The 19,926-nt window shown below is 42.7% G+C and overlaps 2 protein-coding genes across 3 annotated transcripts; both read right to left on the reverse strand.

Moving 5' to 3' along the window:
- Window positions 1-2,220: 2,220 nt before the first annotated feature.
- Window positions 2,221-16,728, reverse strand: LOC147462602 (uncharacterized). 2 transcript variants are annotated; one of them, XM_086484495.1, is made up of 4 exons: window positions 15,379-16,728; window positions 14,912-15,126; window positions 2,525-3,483; window positions 2,221-2,423 (listed from the first exon to the last, which is right to left on the reverse strand). In XM_086484495.1, exons 1-3 carry the CDS (start codon window positions 16,332-16,334, stop codon window positions 2,546-2,548), a joined length of 2,109 nt encoding a protein of 702 aa, XP_086340621.1. In that variant the 5' UTR covers window positions 16,335-16,728; the 3' UTR covers window positions 2,221-2,423; window positions 2,525-2,545. The 2 variants fall into 2 exon arrangements, with proteins under 2 accessions (XP_086340621.1, XP_086340625.1); XM_086484499.1 differs by having other exon boundaries at window positions 2,221-2,446.
- LOC147462603 (uncharacterized) lies at window positions 16,399-17,836 on the reverse strand. Its single transcript, XM_086484502.1, has 4 exons — window positions 17,245-17,836; window positions 17,080-17,151; window positions 16,671-16,717; window positions 16,399-16,562 (listed from the first exon to the last, which is right to left on the reverse strand). The coding sequence occupies exons 1-4, from the start codon at window positions 17,286-17,288 to the stop codon at window positions 16,399-16,401; spliced, it is 327 nt and encodes a 108-aa protein (XP_086340628.1). The 5' UTR covers window positions 17,289-17,836.
- Between the last annotated feature and the right edge of the window lie 2,090 nt (window positions 17,837-19,926).

Here is a 19,926-nt window from a genome sequence, read left to right on the forward strand (position 1 = left end):
GGCACCTAATTCCTAATGATGTGTCGCGACGACGTCCCTACATGCTGGTCGCATCCGTTTATTAGACCATTTGGAGCACACCGTATCAAGAACAATTTTTGTGGCTAAAAATTATCGGGTACTAAGTACAGACTTGTTCCGATTACAAGTGATATGAAACCACCTTAACGGAGGGTCGTTTCTACATATAGCCAAGTATGCTACGCTCATGAGAATGTCTCATGGTTGGTACCTAGGTGTGACTGGGTTGTCACATTCTGTTATGGTCCAACTTTTGTTGCCAGGCTTTCCCGTATGTACCGTGGAAAGTATTGTAATGAAATTGCGGCTTGGATACGTTTGTGTTAAATGCATGCACACTAGGTGTTATGGGCCCTAGTGTTTAACAATGATTTATTTGGAGCGGCATGCAAATTCATGGACTTTATTCTTTCTACATATTTTTGCAATGCAAGTGCAATCTGTGCTGCAGATTTCTTAAGAGTATACACTCTACCATACAAGGTAACGGCTCAGGATGGGTGTCTGTTATGGTTTTCAATTTTGAACGCCTGTTGTGGTGGGGTTTAATACCGTTTCAATAGTTTCATAAGTCAAGGACTTAATAGGTATCCTGACAAAGTATGTTGACAGGTAACCTTCATTAGGGGTGAACATGTAGTTCTGTGTATTGCAAAACGTTCAGAAGTCTAACATGAGGACACTCCCTATTCTGTCCCTCAGTAGCTATGAGCTTTCCAAGATACTCGCGTAAATTGGAAATCTGGCACACAACTTCATGGCAAGTTGCGCCAAGGTTTTCTTGCATTTTTCCAGTATCTTCAGAAAGTCTGAAAACTGATTATTTCTTTCGACACCTTTTAGTGGCGGTTACTCCTTTAAAGTACTGAGGTGAGTTATACATTGAGTTACCATTTAGATACAAGTGGTTGCAAAAGGACAACAATGTTGAAAATCAAGATATTGCTCTTGGTCTCATTGAACCTCCTCACTACACCAAGTATCATATGGACAATTGGCTCGCGTATGGGATGCCAATAAGGAAAACATCGGTGTTCTTACGAAGATACTACCACTTGTGTTTTCAGGACAAGACGTTTCTCCAAGGGGGGAGTAATGTCAGGCCAAGGGACACCCTGGAGGTCAAGGACTTGCGGCTGCCCAATGGAGAAGGGATCCTAGGGCCAAGAGGCTATAAAAGGGAGGTTGGGTGGAGGATTCGAACATGACAGTTCCCAAGGCATTATAGCAATTTTACTTTAGTCCTAAATAATTATCGTACTATATATGTCCTCATTTCTTTGCATATGGTTGCTAGTCAATGTATGTATTGCATTACAATACTGAATGCACCTTGTGCATCTTTACTTTAATCCTAAATAATTGATACCATAATCATTCATTGCTACAACATTGTATAGAAAGGCCCACCAATCAAGACTAGTTAAAGTTTAGTGTAAATGCATGATCTAAAGGACTTAAATTAAGGTTCTTTAAGCTTGGAAACTCTTTGAAATAGATCTCCTACCATGTGGTCCGATGCTACTTGTTGAGAATTAGGGGAGACTCACCAATCTACCAAACATAGAGGGAGGATGGAAAAAAGAGTACACAAGTGTTGAAATGAACTAAAAGACTTTGCAATTAGAACTTGAAAAGAGTACCTCTTAATTAAGGGTTGAGAGTCCAATTTACTTTACAAAATCATGGTTAATTACTAAATAATGGGGTAGATGCATGGGTGATATGTATGCTAATACCTTGCACGGTGCTGGCCGGAGAGGGGAGACACCACAATAAAAAAAATTCTCACATGGGTTCAATAGCAGAAATTCTTTTATTCTATGTTTTCATGCATTTCACATACAAAAGGGTCTTGAAAAATGATCTTGAAAAAAGGTTACAAATTGAATAAGAAAATACCCCTTTTATTGATAAAAAGTTCACGGTTGATGGGTTCTTTAAATAGTCCTTGAACGCACACGATATATATAATCCATTGAGTCACCTCCCTCCCCCTCTCTCTCTCTCTCACTCTCACTCTCACTCTCACTCTCACTCTCACTCTCACACACACACACATATTCTCAACCAATCAAGAGTAGTTGAATAGATCGTTGGAGTTTTGAGGTCTCTTTGGGTTATACCTACCATGTTAAAAGTTATCCTCCTCTCTCTCTCTCTCTCTCTCTCACAGATGTAACCAGGGGGGTCTGTAAATAAGAAAAAATGTGAGATTGCAAGAAGGGGGTGGTTTACAGGAGACAAAACGAGAAATCGCAAGCGGCAAGCCATCTTTTCTTTGTTGAGGCTATTATGCAGTTCCCATGAACACAAGGAAGAAATGACGTAGCGACTGAATCGACAGAGCGACGGCGGAATTAGAGATTGGTGCGGCTCCTCCCAGGGACCTTTTCCTCCTCCTGCGACTCTCAGAAAGAATGCACTGGTAAGTACGTACATCAATGCTTTAGCAAAATATGGTATGCACAAACATCCAGGCTTCAGCATGTACAGAACATACCTGCAGACATCCTCAATCCTTCTAAAGCATGTGGTTGTGACCGCCAAATGTGAGACTCGATGACAACCCATGATTCAGAGTCATGGCCGCTTGCTGCTCCGCATCCGAACCTTGAAGATTTGAGAAGTGAAGCATGCGGTGCTGATCCGATCTCGCAAACGCCGACTGGTCAAGCGATTGGTCCAAAAATGCTAGGGTTCCTATGCTGCTTCCTGTGTTTGCTTGCATAGCCACATGTTTATTGTTGCTCAGCAGATCCCTTTCATCACCGAGAAGACGGAGAAGCTCATGCCCACCTGCTTCGCTGCCCCCAGACTTTGATCCGCCAGCATATCTGGGATTCAGGAGCAATGCATCCGTATCGCTGTCTGCTGTCGCCCCAGCCAAGCCCTTTGTCACCCAGCTGCCTCGAGTATTATTACTCTCTTTGAAATCCACTGAAGGTGCTGTTTTGAACCTCGCATACTGGGGACGGTCACTGCCTTCATTAGCAACAGTTCTCGTGTTCTCATCAAAAGGTAGCCCTTGCATGTTGTGGTGCTTTTTGGACCCCTGCAACCAAGGCATCACGACTGCATGCTTGCTGCTAGTCCTCAGGGAATCCTCAAATGGGCTTCCATCATGAGCATCAATAAGGTTTGCTGGCATCATATGGCTTGCGGGCTTGACATCCATAATGTCTGTGGCTCCTCCCAAAGAGAGAGTGGCAGCTAAATTGCTTGTTTTGGGGCTTGCAATGGCGACATCCATTCGGTGATGATTGCCACTCACGCTGAGCGGGCCCTTCGTAGAGGCGGTGGTGGCGGCTTTGCTTTGCTCCCGTTTTTGGAGTTTTTCTTGCTCATTTACACTCTTATTGCCGCTGCTTGCTTCGCTATGGTTGGCCATTTCTGAGGCTGCTGCAGGTTTTGGTTGATCTTCAGCCCCTGGCAAAGGGGAGCCTTTACGAGATTGTGTACCTGAAAACATAGACAACACAGATTTGCTACATAAAGCTCCTTTGGCTGCAATCCCCATAGTTGTCACATTATTTCCCTCTAACAAGACGGTTAGATTTTGAATATTTGTGTTCCAATTGTGGATGCAGCGTTCCAGAGAAGGATGCTTCTGGAAAAGTGAATTTCTTGAAGCATCCTTCTCTGGAACCCTGCATTCCCGAAGTGTACTCAAACGCAGAGAATTTAAATATCAGATAGGCTTCAGGAAATTTTCATTTTTCAGTGCTCTGTTTTTCTCTTCCTTTATAACAATGTATTTGCAGGAGAGACGGTGTTGGTTGCCCGGGGGGGGGGATATAAAATGTAATGTACGATATGCCTCTCAAACAAATACAAAAATTACTCATACCACTACTAACCACCACAAGAAGATTTAGAAATTTTCTCATGTAGGAAAACAGAGTCTTTCTCAGTGTTTTTCATACAATGCATAACATCATGAGCTTCTGCTCGAGAGGCACCGCATACCTAGCTAGGTACGATTGGGGGCAGGGGACCACCGGCCCCCCCACCAGGCCGGCTGCTCCCAATCGTACCTAGCTAGGTATGCAGCGCCTCCCTCACAGAAGCTCATGATGTTGAGGTAAGTCACAATGTGGGAAATATTGTAAGAATTTGTCCAAAACTTCATGTGCACATCTCTAAAAAAAGGCGTACTTTGATGGAAACTGATATTTAAATTGGTTCTGCAGGTTTTTGGTTGATACCATATAAGGTTAAGGTTTTACTTAGGCTAGCTTTCTCAAATCCTTGACAATGAAAATGCATGCTAAGGTTTCTATTTTAAGCACTACATTTGCACTAATTATCTATTTGTGGGGCTCTTTTATTAGAATCCTACTTGCAACTCTCACTTTTCCCTTCTCATCTTCTACATGAAAAGGGTGTGTTTAAGCACAATAATTCATTGGGATTGTAGCATAGTAGTTCAAATGATAAAATCTTCAGCTATCTAAAGACCAAAGTTCAACTCCCAGTCGTGGGTTCAAGTACAAAGCTAAGGACAAGATAAAGGAGGTCCATGCTTTGGTGATCACATTTAATTGTGATTATGTGAATATGATAATAAACATTGTGATCAAAAGAAATTTCACATAATCACGTGAATATTAAATTCTTGGTGATGCCATCCGAACCAAGCCTTCTTTGACATAGGAGGTCCATGCTTTGGTGATCATCGTTTTGGTGATCACATTAATTGTGATTATGTGAATATGATAATAAACATTGTGATCAAAAGAAATTTCACATGATCACGTGAATATTAAATTCCTGGTGATGCCATCCGAACCAAGCCTTCTTTGACATCTCATGTGATTGACTATATATACCTCGAGAGGAATCCAAGATGTGCCCAAATTCACCTCTGAAGGAAAGTGCAAGGTATAGACTCATAGTAGTCATCCACAATTGAATATAACCATTAGCTCCGTCATGGATAGTATTGACTAAATACTACAACATCTCCACTAACGTTGTGAATGCCCAATAGTGGGTGTAGAACTATGTACTAATATACTCTCTCACACCCATACCACACACACATGCGCATACATCGATACAAAGTTTTGCGTATTAAGTAACTGTCAAAACTCTAGGGATGCAAGGGTGCAAACTCAGCCACAACATATGAACTGCCTTCCACTCAAGTGGGACACCTTAATTGCTTTAATTGCTGGCAAAGCGTGCGGGGGAGTGGTTTTGTAAACTCTCTCTCTCTCTCTCTCTCTCTCTCTCTCTCTCACACACACACACACACACACATAAAATTCCTACAATTATTTTGGCTTTTTCTTTTAAGGCCATGGAAAAGGAGCACAAAATATGTTTTCGCTTGTACTTGTAGCTCTCCACTAGATTAAACAGACCATCTCTAGATCAATTTAGCATTCCTAGGTCTCTAACGGATGTTTTGGTCATGCATGTTATTCAAGTGGATTTTGATCTCAATTAAAAGTCTACAAATATGGCTCCTTCATTAACCACTCTCTATCCATACCATAATAAGGTACCCCCCACATGGAAGGGGGTAATTTGTTAAATTCGAAAGAATTGAATGGAGTCTAATAGCACCTTATTGAGGTGTAGTTGGTGGAGGAAGGAGGGGGTACCTCGTAACAGTTACCCACGCTTTGCAAGGATCCCCCATAGCTCGCATCCTATCTATATTCTATATGTCCTTTCAAATAGAGAGATGCTTTTCTTGGTCTATTAGTCCATCTCCACACTTATCTTTTCCGTAGTTCTAGCCATCTATATCACAATTCAATTCTTCCTCCACTAAAGCATTCCACTATGTCCTTGTGTTGAGAAAATCTTGTATAATACCTTATCAAGCACAAGACTAGTACATCTTGCTCAAAATGATGACTCCTTGCTTTGTTAGCTCTAATTGGCTTCACATTACTTATCTTGTTTGCTTCTCTGCCAAGATAAGTTAATGCTTGAAGCTAGAAACAAGTGTCACCCTCTTGATGTGGGAAAAATGAATCCATACTTGAGTCCCTTTTGTTTTTGGATCTAACATTCATTTGTGGACCTTGATACGTGCCCTCCAAATGAAAGTGTTATCATCTAAAATTTAATTAAAATAGTATTATATTTTCAAGTATTATATTTGCAATGTTTTTTGGGTTGTGAGAAAGATCAAAAGAAGCATACAATCCAAGCTAAGTAGAAACAAAGAGCTATAACAAAAGTTACAATCAATTTATTGTTGGGTAGGTGAAGCTTAGCTAGTTTAGAATCACATTAATTATTATTCTTAAAGTGTTATTTTAGATTTGGATTTTTTTTAGATGTCAAGATATACAACCTCTTTTGAGTGGCTCCCTCATTTTTAGACATTCACTTCATGGCAGGACACATTTTCAAAGTGGACTCCTCCACAAATGGACCCATACCTTTAGGAAGCAACTCTACGCAAAGCCTTCTTAAGCCTACACATCAATACATAAAATTTCTCATACAAATCCCCATTTAATAACGAAGTCTTTATATCCAACTGATGTACATTCTGACCATTATGAGCTTCCAATGCACAAATACTATGAAAGGCACTCATACAAAAAGTTGAAGCAAAAGTATTATCAAGATGAATATTATGCCCTTTTCTTCCCAAGCTTTTCTTCAACATACCCTTTTGCATCAAGCCTGCCTAGTCTTATAGTGATTGAGACTACCATCAAGCTTACGTTTTAACTTTCAAATCCACTTAACATACCATTGGTCTTTTTGCCGGGAGTGCTATTCTTCAGAATAACATCCTACTCAAAGTGCATTGTAGCCAACCAATGTTTTGAATTTAGTGCTTCATCAAATGACATCGGTTTTTCTACATCACATATACTAGACACAACCAAAACGTAACATTTTGCTGAAAAAGAGGTATGTTGAGACACTAAACGAGTACAACTAAACGAAAATGTAACTAATTAATTATTATGAAAAGTTTTCACTGAGCAACTTGGCATACCTCTTGCTTGCTCATTTTTAGCTACCCTCACCAATTACATCTTGTAAATTTGCATTAGAAAACAACGGATGTGTGGCATCATTTGAAACCTACATAGGTTGCATATTGGTGTCTCATAGGACACAAGTACCATACTCCCATTATTAAACAGAGGCAACAACGTATCCTATACATTTTGTGAGCTCATATTTGTCTCCTTGCTACATGGTAACAAGGGGTAAAATGCATCTTCCGCAAAAGCAACATTTCAAATAATCAAGATATATACACTTTTGTTTGTGGATGAGACAACATGGAACCTTTCCTTTCTAGACTGTAACCATCAAAAGTACGTTTCACAACCTTATCATCCAATTTCTATATTGTTGTTCATGCACCAATGCATAAGCCAAGTAACCAAGCACATGCAAGTGACCAAACTACCAATGGGTGGCTTCTTCCAAGCATCAAAGGTTTTGCAAGAGGTATGATGTTGTAGGAGGGTACGACAAACAATTCATAATGCTTCTCTTCTTGCAATCACTTCACCCATCCTCGGTCATATTCATCATGATTTTCCCAACCGACATGGGTAGAGAGATTATTGGTTCTCTCCCTCTCCTCATCAAGCCCCTTGTGGTCCACTTTGACGTCGGTGACTCCATGCCACCTCTCACATGGACCAATTGTACCAATAGTCACGAATCACTTTGGATCTTATGGAAAGAGATTGCTTTCAAAAATGATGTATATAATCTATATCTCCACTTGTATGTCTTTATTTCAAAAAAGATAGTGTAAGCGACACCATGCAAAGCTCAAACAAGAGTGGGTTCTTGTGGAGCACCAATGCTTATCTCTTTCTTCTTTGTTGAATGGATGAATTAGAGGAAAGAGAAACGAGTAGTTGCTTCTTCCTCCCTAACAGAGTCGTCAAAATTGGGTGGTGGCCAGTACACTCTCTTGCTCTTTGGCAAAGTCCTTTGACTGCTTCAAGAAAGACACTTTTGAAAACACACCTTGTAACTATCTTTGGGGTTGCATCTCATGAAAATAATTTGCTATCCAATTGGTAGAAGTGGATGATGAGCAAAGTGAAACTCAAGGTGTGGAGCTTAGAGCAATGCCATACAAATATTGAACTATATTTCACCCTCTCATAATACTACGCATGTACAAATTATGATGAAAAAGCAAAAGGTCCCCAATCATGAAGAGAGGGAAGCATTACAATGTGGAGAGAGAGAGAGAGAGAGAGAGAGAGAGATGCATAGTGTTACTTGTCTTTTAAAACGTTGAGCATAGGATGCTTGAGCTTGAGCTTGACTCTAGAGCTTGGTGTTAGAGGCTAAACGAAAGTCCAACCCCAATCATGGTCTTGAAATCCCTTAAGAAGGACCATTAGGAAAATTTTGGACTCTCAAAGGGGCCTATAAGGACTTTGACTTCCTCTCTCTTGTCCAAAACGGACGCATGGTAAAAAAATTACAAATGAGGCCTAATCTTGCTTACATAAGGGAGGCCCAATGGGTTTCACCCTTGTGGGAATAGCCCCATAAGTGTGCCATTATGTCTTCACCACCAGTAGTGAGAGCTCTATCACGCACGGCCAGACTCATTGATCGACATCTATGAGTAGCGCTTAGCCTTGGTCAAAGGCCAACCTGCCATATCTTGTGAAGGGGAGAGCTCTCTCCACCTTTGGAATGCCAAATGGTATACCCAACTCTTATATATACAGTGAAAAAACTTCTCTGTTAACATTGCATATGGGGCAATTACTGCCATGTGGCATCCACATAAGTATCTTCTCCGTTGAGGTTCAAGAAAATTTCTTCAACAAGAATACAAAAGCGTCGTTTTGGACATAACTTCCACTAATTGCATTCGGGCTACATCCACCAAAGCCTAGGGAGGTCACCTAATAAAAATGTAACCTATCACGTGAGTTCAACAGAAGGGTATTTAAAGTTCTTGAAACTTACATAAATATATATACAAAAGGGCATTATTTTTTCAAATTTGAAAAAAACTTACAGATTTTAAAAGAAAAGGGTACATTATATTCTTAACAAAATTCACAAATAAAGGGTTTTACAAACATGTCTTGAACGCACGTGATATGGTATTTTTACACACAGTGAACCCCTCGAGCACCAAAGTGACCCCAGTTAGTCCCAATCGAACCCCGAGCATCCCGACCTTCACCATGACACTAGATTTGATCCGTTAATTGAGGGAAAAGTCCATCCTTAAATCAATTGTATTTTATTATCCATTAACACCCAAACCTACAAAGTCCCATCCAAAAAGGATCGCATTGAGCATATCTCGATCGAATAAAATCCATATAGAACATAGTAAACCACACCTCAAAGTTTGCATCATCCAAAAATCTGGCAAATAGAAACCCATCACCTGGCATGCATCTCAAAGATGACCCAAAAATTTGCAGACTCAACCCTCCATAGAGTCTTAGAGTGCCCATAATTTTTTTGTCCAAACTCAGATCAACGAGCCATAACAACAGACTTGGAGAGCACTTTGAGAACTATAGAACAAACTTGTCAAGTTGCACTTTATCAACTTCTAAGCATCTCAGCTGTGACACGGCTCAAAAATTCACTCAGTGGTTCCAAAATCCATACATTCACATTTACATTGGTATAATCATACTGCACCACTGCACAAAGAACATATACACTTCTTATAGGCATACTCTACATCCTTTAATCCTTTTCCCCATCTTACAAGTGAAACGACATGACATCGTAGGTCATGAATGGTCAATTGGCCATTGGTGTCATTTGAATTGCACACAAAATGAACCAAAACATGTATAGAGGGAACCTAGGGGCTATATGTAGAGGAAATAAAGATATAACTCAATAGTTTCTCTCAAACAAGGGTCTTAAAACGCCTTGTTTTTATGTAGAAAAAGAAAGCTTCCTCTCATGTAATTGGGAAACAGTGTAAGGACACAATACACAAATTGCAACACATCATCATGACAACTCCGTAAGGGTCATCACAACGGTATGAAAACCCCTTCAAGGGCTCCTAACGTGGCTAAGCACTACACACAATATCGACAGACGTGGCTGGCTGTGCATGACAGAGCCAACATTGTCGACGGTGGTAGACTTGGTAGCCCATTTTTGGGGCTATTCTCATGTAGGTAATTCCAATTGACCTCCCTCATGTAAGCCCCAACGCTCCATAACTCATGAAAAGGGAGATCTCTCTCCACCTGTTGGATGGCTAATGGTATACCCAACTCTTATAAATAGTGCCAAAATATCCCTCTTAACATTCTGTATGGGATAATTACCGCCATGTGGCATGCACATATGTGTCCTCTCCTTTGAGGTGCAAGAAAACTTCAATGACAAGCATACACAAGTATTATTTTGGCCATAATTTCCGCCCCCTGACTACATTCAAAGAGAGCTGAGTAAATCTCGATCACACCTAATCATTTTGACCTTCACCATAATACCAAACTTCACCCGTTAATTGAGAGCAAAGTCCATCCTTAAATTGTTTGTTCTTTTTAATCCATTAACACCCAAACCAACAAAATACCATCGAAAAATGATTGCATAGAGTATATCTTGACCCAATAGAACCCGTTTTAAACACAATAAAGCACACCTCAAAGTTTTCATTGGTAGCTGCCATCCAAATCTCTAGAAAAATAAAATTGGTCACTTGACATGCATCTTGAAGCCAACCCTAAATTTATAGAGCCGAATTCCGTAAAATTTTAAGTACCCATCACTTTTCTGTCTGAGTCTCTGTCTAGACTTGGATCAACAAGCCATAAAGACATGCCTCGTGGGGTTCACTATGTGTAAAACCACAATATCACGTGCGTTCAAGACATGTTTGTAAAACCCCAATCTGTGAATTTTGTTAGGAATATAATGTACCCTTTTCTTTTAAAATTTGTAAGTTTTTTTCAAATTTAAAAAAATAATTCCCTTCTGTATATATATTTCTATAAGTTTAATAACTTTAAATACCCTTTTGTTGAACTCACGTGATAGGTTATATTTTTATTAGGTGACCTCCCCGAGAGACGTGCGTGGAGAGCACTTTGAGCGCTACAATATAAACTCATCAACTTGAACTTTGACAACTTCTAAGCATGCCGGATTACAAGTTTCAAAAACTCACTTATTACTGGTCCCAAAATCCATACATTCACATTTACATTGGCATATCATCGTACCCATCGCTGCACAACGAGCATATACACTTCATAAAAACCTACTCTTTATCCTTGAATATTTTTTTCCATCATGGAAGCGGAACAACACGACATCATAGGTCATGAATGGTCAATTGGCCATCGATGCTATTTGAATTGCACACAAAATGAACAAAAGCATATATAGAGGGTACCTAGGGGCTGTATGTAAACCAAGTATAGATAAAGATCAATAGCTCCCGCGAAATGAGAGTCCCAAAGTGCAAGAAAAATAACAAATTCTCTCATATCATGTTGAGAAATGGTGTAAGTACACAATACACAAAGTGTAACCCTAAAAGTGCATCAAATACTATTGCATCGAATACTAGTACTAAATGCATGTATATAGAGGATACCTAAGGGCTATATATAGAGCAATTGTAGATATAGCTAAATAATTGTAGAAGTATAATAATGAAGCTTAGATAGTAGGTGTAGAAAGAGTACGTAGAGCACATCGCATGTCTAGTGAGTCATGGGTAGACTCTACACGAGACATGTGGATTCATCGCGATATAAGTATAATGTGTACAAGTTGTAGGGATAACTCTAGCCATGGGTATCTCCTCTACTCTCTCCATGACATGACCAATGAGCATGACACATGACACAAGAGCCATAGGGCATGGGGGACACAAGAGCCATAGGGCATGGGGCCCATTGGATAAGCCTCACATTCACTCTCCTCTTTTTCTCCATTCATGCATTTCAAACATTAAAGAGGCTCACTTGTGCTACATGCATCATGTATTGCATCACTCTCTACCACTTTCCAAAGCTATATAAGCCTCCCTTTATATTCAAGTTGATGATCAATGATCCAATTTCAATTTGCATGTTTGTTTGTCTATTGGTTTTAATTACTAACTAAATGAGTGATCATCATGCCTAATGCATGGCACTAACGTTGATTCACCTTAGTGCACTAGGTTCTATCACAAGATTTCTCTGTTTAGTGTTGCTTTCAAGCTACATGGTTTATATCTAATTCAAGGATACTTGACACAATTTATAAGAGTTATGGGTGGTTTATAAGGCATGAAATTATTAGATACTATTTGACTTGGGGAATATTTAGAGGGGATATTAGAGGTCAATTTTCTCCTCAAGAAGAAGAATTACTATTATTTAGGATTTCTATCCTCCCCTTGTCTGACATATTTGTGAGATCAACTTGGCACTCCCACCTCTGTCATTATACATGGTATCTCAACGGCTATCTTAATGGAGTCATTGTGTAGCTTCTTGTGTAATTTGTCTATTGAAAACTATCGTCGCATATATTTGATGTAGAATATATTGTGGCATTATGATTTGCATACTATACATCAGATCGTAGAGGTATGTGTTTGAATTGAATAAACAAATTTATATCATTAGAAAGAAGTTTATAATTTGTAGAAAAAAATAATATGTAGATCAAAATCGAGAATGTGTTTTCATAAGGAGTAGTTCAATGAAAACCATACATGCGATGGAGCTATGGAAATATCATTTTGTAGACTTCGTTTAATTAAGAAAACGTGCTAAAAAAATTCATTAAGACAATTTCTTACAAGAGAAAGGTTGTCATAAAAGGTTTTGCGTTTGAAATTGAAAATAAAGATTTTTCTCTTAATATTTTAAAAGAGGTACAAATTCTACTTGTCAAAGGTACCCACTACACCTAAACAAAAATCTATAGTGATCGTTATTTCTATGAGGGTTTTTAATACAAAAGCCTTGACTCGTTGCCCAAAATTAGGTAAAGAAAGTGTAGTTCAGTGCTTTGCACTAGCAAACACTCTTTTATTGTAAAAATGATGATAACTTTTGCCAGTTTGTAGAAGATTTCCAAACTCACCACATCTCGGATATCCCCTCATTCGTTCCCTTTTTTGAGAGGGTAAGTTTGCAAACTCATCATGTGGTAGTGCTCTTAGGTATATGGTATATCTCTACTTCATTATTTTCTAATAGTAGAATTGTAGTTTTCACTGATTTTTCTTGTATCTACTAAAATAAAAGTACAAGTAGATATCAAAAGTAGCTTTCTTACAAATATTGACATACATATTTTGATTTTCAATGTGCATGGAAAGTACTTGTTAGTGATACCAAATATAGCATATCCAACTAATAATGGATATGAATGCTATGTATAGAGTGAAACTCTTATATGCCATTCTTCGAAAACTTTGATACTATCACATAATAGAGGAATTTTGAGAAGTGTGAAAGTAGACGTGACTCATGCAACTATGCCAAAATTTGCGTAGTGACGAAAGGACACTTTCATATCTTCATCTAGGAGAAAATTAGTGCAATTTGAACCATGGGCGAGACATAGTTATTCACAAAGCAATTGATGAGTATGCCTCTATTCACCACTATAGATGTTGTTTGAAGATAACGCATGGTGGGGATCATAAGCAATGCATAGTTCTACTACACGTGTGTTTGCTAGATGTGTAATAAGTGAAGGTATATTTACTTTTTTGTACATTTACTTCTTGCTGGTAACACAAGGAGTTTTACACAAATTCTCACAATAATTCCCACATTGTGACTTACCTCAACATCTTGAGTTTCTGCGAGGGAGGCACCGCATACCTAGCTAGGTATGTGGTGCCTCTCGAGCAAAAGTTCATGATGTTATGCATTGTATGAAAAACATTGAAAAAGACTTCGTTTTCCTACATGAGAATATTTCTAAGTCTTCTCGTAAGAAGTAGCTAGCCGAAGCTCTTTTTTACAACAATCTCAGCATTTTTCTTGAAGAGGTGATCCCCTCTCAAGGGAGGCTAGACCTGAAGCTTATCAACTTACGTATGGTTCAGCTTAAACGCACAGAATGAGTAAGAGTGAGGGAGGATGACCATCATGATTCAATCCCTCGACCTCCTACCACTATAACCTACAACTGATCAAAAGGGAAGGCGATAAATCACTGAGGAAGGCGCCTGTTACTCATCCCAAACCCTATCAACTGAGCTATATTCGCTGAGTGATGAGGTGCTTTGGATACCGCAGTGAAATCACTGTCCGCCTACGGAAGCTCGAGAGCTGTACTCGACTGCATACGGTAATTTTGACTAGTGGAGTAAACGGTGTCAGCTTCTTGTTTAGAGTCGTGCCAATGAAACCACCATATTTAATCAATACCAGGTGGTGCTACTCCAAATACTGCATGCACGTCATTGCGGTTGCAGGCAAAGCACACGGCGCTGTGGCCAATGAAGCATTGGAGTTCTCGCTGGACCCGACTCGATATGATGTTTATGAAACTTTTATCCCCCGGAAAGAAAGGAGTCTTGGACAGTAGGACTCAAGGCTGAATATAATCTAGCAATACCAGCAGCGATCGCGGGGGCACGACAGTAGAGTAAAGTGATACATTTTTATATGGAATTGGTGAGGCTTTCGGACACGCAGCACTTATTCCTCGCCAGTCATTGGTCAATGTAAACTGAAAGTGGTCCACTTCGCAGTGTCTAGTCAACAGCTTGCAGTGCAAGTTTGTAAGACCATTCAGGTCACTGTCACAAGACTACAGGTGCAATCACAGCAAGGTTGGCAATTCAAGGCAAGGCGTGGAGAGGCGCATAAAGGATCACTAAGCTGGATCCTAATAATTGATTAGTGTACGAGTGAGGAAAGAGAGAAAGGGGGGGGGGGGGGGGGGGGGGGGGGGGGTGTACCGGTTTGATGGCTGTCACTGCCTGTGGTGGCGTCCTGCGATGGTTCCTTATTTGTTTGCTGATCAGTGCTGTTGTCCCCTCCAGCTTCTGTGGTAGTGGCTTCCGCCGCAGCGTTTGCAGGAGTGGGTTGTGGCTTGCGCCTCCGTCTGTTGTGGTCCGCCAATCGCTTCCTGCAGCTCCGTTTCCCATCATCGAACTCATCCAGCACGTGAAACCTGCATCCATACACCCCGCCACGTCTTATTGCCATATACCTCCACGTTTACACAATGTACAATTTTCTTGCATATTGATAATCCCCAGCTGAATTGGTGCATGAACTACCGCGTAGAAGGCAGCCCAGGCTGAGATCATAGATAAAAAAACTAAAACCCTAGGTCGAGCTATGCGTGTTGAATGAAGCTTGCGATGACGGTCCATGGGTTAAGAGTTAGGGCTAAGATGATGTCCAGAGACATGAATCGTACCTACTGCATTGCTGACAGAAGCGTTGCGTCTGGTCCCCAATGTGCACTGTCGCTGCCTTGGAGTGATACTCGCACACCTTGTGACGGCGATGATAATGCTTGGCCATGCTCAAATCCGCCTTGCAGCCCTCCGCCTGGCACAGCGGCGCCGGCTGCATCATGCACCCTGGTGAATTGGGCCTCAGCCGCTTTCCCCATCGCCCAAACGCAAAGTCGTCCGCTGAGAAATAGGTCCGCCCTCCCAGATTGAGCCCCAGCCTGCTATTGAAGTCATGGGTCGTGTACAACTCTCTTTTCATGATATCGTCCAGCCTCCTTTGATCGAAGCTATTCAGCCCAACACTATTGCTGCTGCTTGATCTTAATGAGTCGGCATACAAACCAGCTGCTGCTCCTGTCCCTAGGCCCCCTGCATACCCCCCGAGTCCGTCAGAAACGGTGAGCTGGCTCTGATCGTAGCCGCTATATTGAGCTCCAGCAGTTTGCAACAGAGAAGCCTCTTGCTGGAGAGTATTCCCTGCACTTCGAGAGCAGACATTGTTCAAGAGCCCCCAAGCATTGTTATTGTTGAAGCTGGCAGAGTTTGCAGAGGAGGCCATGTGAGCTGAAAGGAGTTCCTCGTAGTGGCGAGAATGGGAGAGAGATGAGAGGGCATCAGCGTGCATGGGGGAGATGCCAGCGGCTTTGGTGTAGTCGGGGGCGACGTGGTCATAGACAGAGTGATCATTGGTGGCGTTGGAGTGGTGAGAGGCAAGGAGCATGGCGTTCTCCCAGTCGAGGATTTGATGTCTGTGGAGCGCGAGGTAGCGAGAGTGGTCGGCTGCAGGGGCAGCGCTTGAACTAGTCACGCTACTATTGTACGCAGTTTCTACGGCAGCTGCTGCCCCCGCGTGGTCCGCCCAACTGTCCGTGTGCCAAGCTGAGAGGTCTCCCGTGGAGTTGGCAGAAGGTATCATCCCATCGGCCTCCTCAATTCAAGCATATACTCTCCCTGCTAGCCTTACGCAGGTCCTCCCACATTCACTTTTCATGGGCAGCATCTAATTTTAGGGCTGGCGAGCTGATGTGCAAGCACCCGGTAAGCATGCCCACAGTACTACAACTGTATGCGTGAGTAGCACCAACTCGAATGGCGGCTCGTTGTACTCCCTGCCAACTTGCGTCCGAGGAGAGACCCACCAAACCTGTGAAGAAGCTTCAAGGCAGTATTATGCAGCTGGGTAGTACTAGCTCAGAAAGATGAGATGCCCAATTGTTTATTATTATTTTTCAACTTTGGGGGCAGAGTATACCCCATGGGTTTGCTGGAGCTCGATCGCCGCAGTGTACAATCTCTTGGCTGTCTGTCAAAGACTAGAGAGACAGAGAGAGAGAGAGAGAGAGAGAGAGAGGGGGAGAGGTGAGGTGGGGCGGGTCGTTAAAAGTTGCACAGTTGGGAGAATCGCTGAGAGGAGCAGGGCTTGCACTTGCATGCTACGATCCCCGCTAAATTTAGTAAGGCTATATGTGTGAATCATGAGAGGACTGCCTGCCACATGAAATGGTGATGATAGGCGAGGCCGGACAAACGAGAGAGAGAAAGAGGGGAATGAAGGGGGTGCGGACGACGAGAGAGAGAGAGAGAGAGAGAGAGAGATGGGGGTGTTCCTGGCACACTTGAATACGGAAGTGGCGAGTTGAGAAAGTGGGGAGCACAAGCACCTTCTTATGGCACAAGTCACTGAACTTTTGAAGCCAGTCCTTTGAAGCTTGAGTAACTTCTCCCACAATGTACTGTCAAAACATGAAAGAGGGGCGTTGGGAGGGACTCAGTGAGAGCTTGGAAATGGGTCAATCAAAAGAAATGATGAAGGAGAGGGAACATGCCTTTCTCTCTCCACGGCTCTCCTCTCTCCTCCTTTTTCGCACATTCACATATAGGCCGCGATCAAGAACGCTATGGAGCGCTCTGTAAAGATTGTAGTCTCGAAAAGCGTCTCTTTTTCTAGCGACGCCGCGCCCCACAGGATTTCAAAGTTCGGGTCGAGGAGGATACTTGGCCAAATTCTCTGCTTTGTGGTAGCGTGCCTGCCATCTCCAAAGCCCAGCCTATCTACGTTGGAGGACTAGAATTGCGAAGCAAAGAGATGCTTTCAAAGCGGTGGTCCTATCTACCCGCGCTCCCCTTCAACTTCATCTTTCAGGGGAGCAGCGTCTGTTCATTATAACAGCTGGTTGAATGGGTTGTGTGAGTGTGTGAGAGAGAGAGAGAGAGAGCGACTCGTAAGAAATAAAGCCTGCGTGCGTGAGTTTTCTCAAGCTTTTCAGAGCGGGCCAGCCGGTCGTGCTGTCGTCGTCGGTCTCCATCTCTCTCTCTCTCTCTCTCGTGTGTGTGTGTGTGTGTGTGTGGGGGTGGGGCGGATCTTTGAAATCTTCTAGCCCATATGATACATGGAATGATGAATGAGTGAGTGAGTTTCTCTCTCTTCCTGGCTCTCGTGACCAGTGTACTCTACAAACACGTCAACCTTCTCTCTCTCTCTCTCTCTCTCTCTCTCTCTCTTGTCTTTCTTTATCTACCTTTTCACCGTGAAAGCTCATCGCTGCTGCAGGAGCAGCTCAGCCTCGCAGCAGCAGCTGGCTCACAAAGAAAGCGGGAGGTTGCCTACGCCTGCAAAGGATGGAGACCCGCAATGATGGGCCCCATTGCGGATGGAGACGGCAGGGCAGTAACCACTATCTATAAGCAGCGCAAGTTTCAACTTTTCACAGCAATGACACAGTATGCACAGAACAGTGCAACACAAGAGTGAGACACACAAAATACCTCTAGCCTATTATCTGATCACTCACTGGAGCACATGACTTTTGGATGCATAATGCATGAATTATGGTGGCGCATATGCATGCATGATCCCTAGACTTGCTCTACACACATGTGACTCATGCGCACAGCTCTCTCTCTCTCTCTCTCTCTCTCTCTCTCTCTCTGCCTTGGGAAAGCACAGCACCTGTTTCCCTGATATCTCTCCACGCCCGGCGTGGTGCAAGCTGCGGTGCCGATTCCCCCGCCTTTTCTGACTGCGTCTCCTCTTTAGCTGCCCGGGAGCCTGGCACCTGCCCCTGCAAATTCTTCTTTCCCCTCCTCCTCCTCCTCCTCTCTCTCTCTCTCTCTCTCTCCCCCCCAGGGCCCCCCCAGGCTGCGTGGCAGTATCTCTGTATTCTGGATCTCTCGCAAAGAAGCTCTCTCTCTCTCTCTCTCTGTTCTCTCTCTCCGTCCGTTCCAAATTCCAGTCACAAACTCACACTTCCTGCATGCCCCCCCCATTTGCTGCGGCCTCTACCAACTCCGCCGTCCCGGAGCAGCTGCCTAATAACGTACAGCTCCAGACAATCGTGACAGAGACATCCGGTTGCGTGGCCCGCAAGCCCCTGTCGCGAACACCACACGTGGGCCCACGCCCGTGCCCTCATGTTAGCATCGCCATTATAGAGGTGGTGTCGTAGACAGGTACGGGACGCTGCCAAAAGGTCGCCTCTGATCGCAAGCCCACGCGACCCCACTGCCACGGCAATATGATGCCCTTGCCATCCCAAAACCCACAGCCCACATTTTTTGCTCTCCTTGAGTCTCCTTCGCATTCCAATTTCCCTAAGTTCCCACCAAACTACGTATATATTCTTCTTTTATCGCGCATACTGTATACGCCATATTGCTTGCTGTTGTCAACGGCTACCCAAGGACATCACGTGAGCAAAAACCATTCGTTCTTGAAGCTTTTTTTGTGTAATGAATTATAAAGCTATTCATTCGTTCTTGAAGCTTTTTTGTGTAATGAATTATAGGCTAAAGCTATTTGGGTACGAAGCTTTTAGCTTCGTAACATGGATGTCGATCTTTTATACATGCGTGTACGTAGTGTTGAACCTCATACTACTTACTTTTAGTGACCCCTTTTCTCTAAAACGCATGTACCTCTACCCTCTCCACTTGTGAGGCTTCCACACTTCATATATCCCACTCCCTTTGTCTAGGGTGTAAAGTTAGAGCCTGCACATTGAAACAATTGCCTTTGCATTGTAAGGAATTGAACCCACCATGCAAACTAGAAATCTACCTAAACAAAACTCTCATGAAACATGTTTGGAGTAAACAAAACCAGCGTTGATTGAGAGAGAGAGAGAGAGAATCTTCTGTAAGACGGAAATTGAGAGAGAGAGAGAGAGAGAGAGAGAGAGGTTTTGTGTGTGTGTGTGTGTGGGGGGGTGGGGGGGGGGGGGGGTGGGGGGGGGGGTGGGGGTGGGCTCGTCACTATGTGGCACGGCTCTAGGTCAGAGGGGATCTACGACCCAAATTTGGGGGTAGGAGGTAGCTTTAATCTCCGTTGTCGGATCACACAGTGAACTAGGGGTGAACTAGGGGCGCATAAACTAGGGTATGATCACGTGCCATGCCAACATGGACAGCAACGCGTGCTAGCGTGGTGGTAGGGAATCCGTGTGGCAATTGAAACGTCCCAGGTTGCCCCGAGTTCACCCCCAGTTCACTACGTGATCTGACGGCCAAGA

The sequence above is a fragment of the Adiantum capillus-veneris genome, chromosome 2 (assembly GCF_014529385.1).
Source record: "Adiantum capillus-veneris isolate H3 chromosome 2, ASM1452938v2, whole genome shotgun sequence".
Lineage (NCBI taxonomy): Eukaryota > Viridiplantae > Streptophyta > Polypodiopsida > Polypodiales > Pteridaceae > Adiantum > Adiantum capillus-veneris.